Source organism: Etheostoma cragini, chromosome 23 (assembly GCF_013103735.1).
Source record: "Etheostoma cragini isolate CJK2018 chromosome 23, CSU_Ecrag_1.0, whole genome shotgun sequence".
Classification (NCBI taxonomy): Eukaryota; Metazoa; Chordata; class Actinopteri; order Perciformes; family Percidae; genus Etheostoma; species Etheostoma cragini.
In genome coordinates this window covers 4,669,146-4,675,512 of record NC_048429.1, presented here as the reverse complement: position 1 = coordinate 4,675,512, position 6,367 = coordinate 4,669,146, and the positions used below count along the sequence as shown (strand labels likewise).

Below are 6,367 nucleotides of genomic sequence, written 5' to 3'. Positions count from 1 at the left end.
CAACAAGTAAAGCTCTGAACTGGCTCCACTTGGCTTCTGTGTCCCTACGCTTTGCTTAAAATGTAAGAAAAGCTCTACAGAAGTTTGAGCCAAAAGACGTCTGGATGTGAGCCTCCCCCAAGTATTCAAAACATACAGCCACTTATCCAAAGGGAACCCCAAAAAAGCCCAAGATTTGCTGTGTGGCAATGATATTTTTGTCCCTTTAGCAGATCAATCCGGCCCTGCTAAGATCATATATTTTTAGCCTTAAAGCAAAATCCTGGTGTATTTCGTATTTCCCTGAATGTGACCATTGTGACACTGCACTCAACACTTCTTATAGTAGAGATTGTGGCAAACAAGTACTCGCACAAAATAGAAAAACCAACGTATATCTGGGAGATTTATGTAGGCCTCCTACAGCTTTCCAAATAAATAAAATGGGGGAGAAACATGCTCTCGTTTATTGACATTTCTTTAAACCAATCACAATCATCTCGGGCGGTGCTGAGCACCGGACAGAACCACGGTGCTGCTGCAGAATCGCCTCTGGAATTACCAAAATAAAACACTCAATTTAAGGTAAAAGTCATGCATTCAAAATCGTATTTATGTAAAAGCCCGGAAGTAATGGGAGCATTGTGTAGAAGTATCAAAAGAACTTTGCACATAAAATGCAGTACAATGGTCACTGTAAGTATTATATCATCATATATTTTTGGATGGTTAGTGCTGTGTATTAATACAATGTAAGTAGCATTTTCATTTGTTGCAATGTGTCAGGTGGAATGCATTCTGGGTGTTAATCTACACCAATGTAATGTGTTATGCATGACAGAAAAGTCAGCACTAATTACAGCTGTAAAAAAAAAAAGTGTAGCTGAGTAAAAAGTATAATTTATCCCTCTGTAACGTGCAGTAGATGTATGAAGAATCACAAAAATGGAAATATATCCTTAGTACTCCAAAACTATATACTGACGTTTCACTCCTGCCAGAGAGGTATCAAGGTACTGACCTAGAAAGCAGTGTATACACTGTAAAAAAAAAAAAGACTGAAAACAAAAATGACAATACAGTTCTTTAAGGTCAGTAATACTATTGGAAATGTACTTAAGTACAACTTTCAGGTACTTCTATTTTACAAATGACCTGATCTCCACTGCATTTCAGAAGTAAATATTATATTTCTACTCAATTTGAGATATTTCATGAGCTTGAAATCAGATTGTCTGTGTAATGCACTGTGACAGATACACTACCTATCATCATAAAGCATGTCCAAAAAAAAGCTGCTGACATGGCAACGCATCTAAAAATGATTAATAAGAAGAATCCAATAGTATGAATAAACAAGCTAAAATACCCATCCTGCTCAATACTTAATTTTTTGATACTAAAATGCATCTTATTGATTACTTTTACTTCTAAGTACATGTTCATGTTACGTGCAACTACATGTACATGTAACTTATGTTTCATGAATCTTACATACTTTTACTTAAGTATAGTTTTAAATGCTGGAATTATACTAGAGTATTTTTTTACAGTGTGGTAGTAGTACTGTACTTGCTACTCATTCGTCAGTGAAAGATCTGAAGATCTCCATAAAGCTGGTGATTACTGGCAGTGACTTGTAGGAATACAACAGAGATCGAGTCTTTAGTGTGGGAGCGTAAAGCCAAATGAAGGGAGGAGGGAAGGAAGCGCCAGATGATCATAGCGGTGGACTCGATTATGGGGAAGAGGTACTGTATACATCGACTGATCGGCCAAGATCTAGCTCATTCTTGTTAACACACCCACCATGTGACTGTCGGGAACTATCAAACAGACTTCAGGAGCAGACTCAACCCTGATCCTGGACAGCATTTCAACGTGGATTCTATGTTGCGTGGCATTGTATTACCGCTTTAACCAGCGTTAAGCCCCGGAGATGTTCTGGTTCACGCAAGGCCTGTGCTTTCTACCAGCGTTTTTGGTCACCTGGTCCTCCAGCACTTTCATTGTTTCCTACATTATTGCGATTTACAGGCATGATGTCGACATCATATTTCCATATATAAGGTACGTTTTATTCACGTGTTTTTTAAAGTTATTATTAATCTTCAGTTAAATTGTGAGGTGGATAAAAAGTGCATGTCGATTTTCTTTTGTCTCGAGTGATTTGTTGCCTGAGTTTAGTTTCGCTTTCCTCCGTAACCTGGCCGCTGCCCAAACTCCAGCTGCACGTACACAGCTGTTATTTTGTGAAGCTTGAGACCTCTTCTCTTCACTTCCCCCTTTAAAGTTAGACTTTTATTTTAAGAAGAGACGAGTACAGTTTTAAATGTTACACACATCCAACCCTAGTTCCAACGAATCACTGGTAGTTATGCTTTACTATCACCAGTGATGGAAGATGTAGGCTACTCTTTCCTTTACAGTACAGTGGTGCTCAGACGATTAGGAACCCATGCTGAAGTTGACTAAAAAGAGGAATACAAAAAAAAAAAATCATCTTTCGGAGAGATTGGCATGGGGTATTTTCTTTTCTCCATAAAATCATCTCTCAATTCAAATCAAACCAGCTATTAGGCTTACCCATGTTACATCTGGTAAAGGTGGATCTTATGTTGTACTATGCTGCCAGGGGAGCTTTCACCAAGGGATCAATGCAACTTAACCTACTATAAAATACATTATAATGTATTTGTTGGTTTTTACTGTGTTTCAATACTCTGAATCTAAACAGTAACTTTTTATAAAAAGGTAACAAATAAAGTGGAGTAAAAAGTACAATATTTGCCTCTGAGATGTAAAGGAGGTGAAGTATAAAGTAGCAGAAAATGTAAACACATAGTAGGCTACAAGTACCTTAATTGAGTTAAGTACCAACTTGAGTATACCACTGACCAGCAACACACACAGCTGTAATGTGAGGACATAAATGCAGCTCTCTCTTTTCCCTTTTCAGTGACACAGGTGCAAACCCCCCCGAGAGCTGCATCTTTGGCCTGATGACATTCATTTCTGCATGCGCAGGTATTTTCACTCCCATCAGTCTGCAATGTCACATCTGAGTCTTTTAGGCAACTTTGGGCTTTCCAAAGGGAGGAACCAACATTTTAGAAGATGTTATCCCATTTCCCCTTTTTCACGAAAATGAAAGCAGACTGTATTCAGTGAAATGCAAGTGGATTTTTTCTTTTAAAAAATAGTCATGAGACTTTGTAGTAAATGCACATTCAAACCTTTACACAGGAACAGCAACCATATATGCCAGGTATAAGTTGGTGGAGAAGCTGATTGCAGACACACGGGTGGTGAGCCCATGTCTTAATAAAACTGCTCTTGCGTTTGGGATGTCCTCCTGTTTGGGCATGTGTGTTGTTGCAACGTTCCAGGTATGTCTTTGACACGTGGTGCACATTTTGATCACATGAAATAAAATGTGTCATGTTTAATGGCGTATTTTTCTACTTTATGATTGCAGGAAACAACAGTGACAGTAGTGCATGACATAGGAGCTCTGGTGTTCTTTGTCCCTGGCATCTCATACATAACCCTCCAGTCCGTTATATCGTATTATGTCTATCCATTCGGGGCCTCCTTGGGTGTGTGTCGAGTACGTTTGGGTATCGCCACCCTGGCTATTTTGGCATTTTTCCCCAGTATCCTTTCACTGAAGTCTAATCTGTTAAAATACAGAAACATAAACGTCAATATGTTTGGTTTCCTTCTGTTTACCACTATGACATGCATTTAACCAGGAACTTGGCTTTATGATTGCAACATTATTCTCTTGCCCTCGAGGGGCCTAAGGCATTAACGGTACATGCATAAGGGACAGCCATGGATAAATGCCATTTTCCTTCATGGAGAATCCAGCTGTCATCTGCGCAGGCTTTGTGAAACAAACCACATTGCACAGAGACGAAGGAGACAAGGTGGGCTGTTGTTTGTCACTATTTTGCTAACCGATTAATCATTTGTCTTTTTGAATTGCAGTGCATCATTTGACATCAACGCTAACGTGATAAATGTGTAGTGATCGTCTGTTTCCCTCTTTCAGGACTATCCCTTCCATGTAGCCAGCGCCGTATGCGAGTGGACCGTTGCCTTCAGCTTTATCTGCTTCTTCTTGACTTACATCGAAGATTTCAAAGTGAGTGTCATCCACCATCAAACATTAAACTTTTTTTTTTAGTTTCCTGCTACAAAGAGGCTCTTATTTCTCTCCCTTTTTTGAATTTCCTACAGCTGTTTACCTTACGGGTGACAACTGAATATGATGAGTAGCCTTGATGAGTCTGCAACTGCCAACGAAACCTAAGTATTTTAAAATGTAATAATGTGCTGCATTTGTTTGTTGTAGAGCTTTTACGCAAAAATGTTGTACATTTGCAATTTACACTGCAAAGCTTTTTTTATACGATTTTGTGTTTTGTATCACTTGACTGAATTTACTGGTAGATTACAGTAATATTTATACATCTTAAATAACTGGCTGTTGTAAAGTTATACAGGAAAAAGCTGATCACAGACTGTATCTTAGTACTTTTTATGCAAACTCAAATCATTTTTATAACCGTACGTTTTGCATCCGGTGTTCACACTTTGCACTTGACTGTTTCCACACCAGCATGACACTTCCTGTCAGACCTCTGACCAGTAATAAGAGAAGTTCATCACACAGTGAACACATGATAGCTGCACATGGTTAAATGGGAATACCAATCTTACTAACATGTCAGTGTGTGGTTGCACAGTGGCTGATGTTGAATGAGGAAACTACAATGACACTGCATGGAAGTAAAAAGAAACCTGAAATATTTACATTACGGGAGTTTTATTCAAATGCTGCCAGTTCCTTAAACAAAGTTGTATTCCATGTTTTAGCAGTTTTCTCTACAAATTAAGTAGAAACACTTCTGTCTTTTGATACTCTGATTCAGAGTTACTGTGTGGTGCTCATGTACTAAATGGTTAATGCTGGGTCTACAGTGCAGCTTTGGGTGAGGTTTTGCAAAGGTCTACAGCCTGTACACAGATAACCAATGGGAATTAAGTAACTTATTGGTTAGTAACTGCCAAACTAAATTGCTGTAATAAAATGAACAAGGATTTGAAGATTATTCGAACTAAAGACAAGTTTTCAGTGTGCCTCAGAGCAGCAAACAGTTTGAAGCAGTTTAACCAATAGTGACATTTCCTTCTTAAATGGTTTAATTTGTAGAATTTTCAGGAGCCTGAAGATGCAAAGGTTTCTAGCATTTCATATATAAAAAAAAACTATTGTCGTGATTTTTATGAAACTTGGAGGTGGCATGGGGAAAGGAAGAACAGAAGGAAGGAAGTGCCCTTCTAGATTTTTATTCAACAAGTAACATCAATGAGTACAAAAACCAAGGGCAGAAGAGTAGAGGCTGTTACGCCGTCTGAGGCAAATTTGTGGTTTTGTGATTAATAAATAAAATGGACTTCACACATGGGGAAAGTGAATAAGAACTCTGACATACTGTCAGGCTGCTTCGGATGTTTAGAACTACCTTTAATGTGTTCCTGTTTCACGCTGAGAAGGCTTGTGACAAGAAAGACGTGAAAATGTTTGGGTCATAGTGTTGGCTCTTGCTATTTGCCAATTTAAAGATCACATTTTTATATCAGCTGATAGATTTCACTAGCCAGTACAGCAATCCTTTGTAGCTCTTTGTCTCTAAGTGGTGATTAGTAGACAAGACTGACATACAGTATTCCAAAGAGAATGTCCTGTGCTGTAATTGTGACCACATGAGCACCGATTATCGACTCGTCCACTACAGATACTGTTTTTACATGTATGTATACAAATATGTATTGTGTTTCATGATTGCTGAGCTGAACAATAAATAGGTACTTTTTATTGAAGCAAACTGTGTGAATTTATTAGAGATCCAAAACATCTTGCTTTTGTACACAAAGTGCTTTCCAGATGTCTCCACAGATTTTTCACAGTCATAGTGTAACATTCGGACATAGAAATCCTAGGAACACTTATTTTTTACAAAAGCATTCTCGACCTTACTATTTTACATTTTTAGGCATGTAGTCACAAGTCCTGATCAATGTCACGATAAGTTGATGCAACCGACATAGCAACACAAAAACCCCACAGTTTACCTGTTCTGAAAAGTGGTGTTTATCACAGATTTACCTCTTAGTGCAAGTTTGTTATTCTTCATTCCAGCTTCATAATACGTTCGAAAAAAAGAAAAGAAAAAACATCCAACCCATATTTTCCACCGGGCGCGTCTGCACTGTAACAAGTGTTACCCGATGATATCTGCAAATTGGGCAAGGCGCTCCGCTTCTGAGACGCTCCCGGTGTGGTGTAGCGAAGGACGGAACCAAACCGCAGCGCAGT

At 38.6% G+C, this 6,367-nt stretch overlaps 1 protein-coding gene across 1 annotated transcript; it reads left to right on the top strand.

Annotated features, from left to right (window-relative positions):
- The first annotated feature begins 1,698 nt into the window (after nt 1-1,698).
- On the top strand, nt 1,699-5,363 carry dram1 (DNA-damage regulated autophagy modulator 1). Its single transcript, XM_034863596.1, has 7 exons — nt 1,699-2,049; nt 2,939-3,006; nt 3,226-3,368; nt 3,458-3,635; nt 3,853-3,911; nt 4,037-4,129; nt 4,225-5,363. Exons 1-7 carry the CDS (start codon nt 1,919-1,921, stop codon nt 4,261-4,263), a joined length of 711 nt encoding a protein of 236 aa, XP_034719487.1. The 5' UTR covers nt 1,699-1,918; the 3' UTR covers nt 4,264-5,363.
- The last annotated feature ends 1,004 nt before the right edge of the window (nt 5,364-6,367 follow it).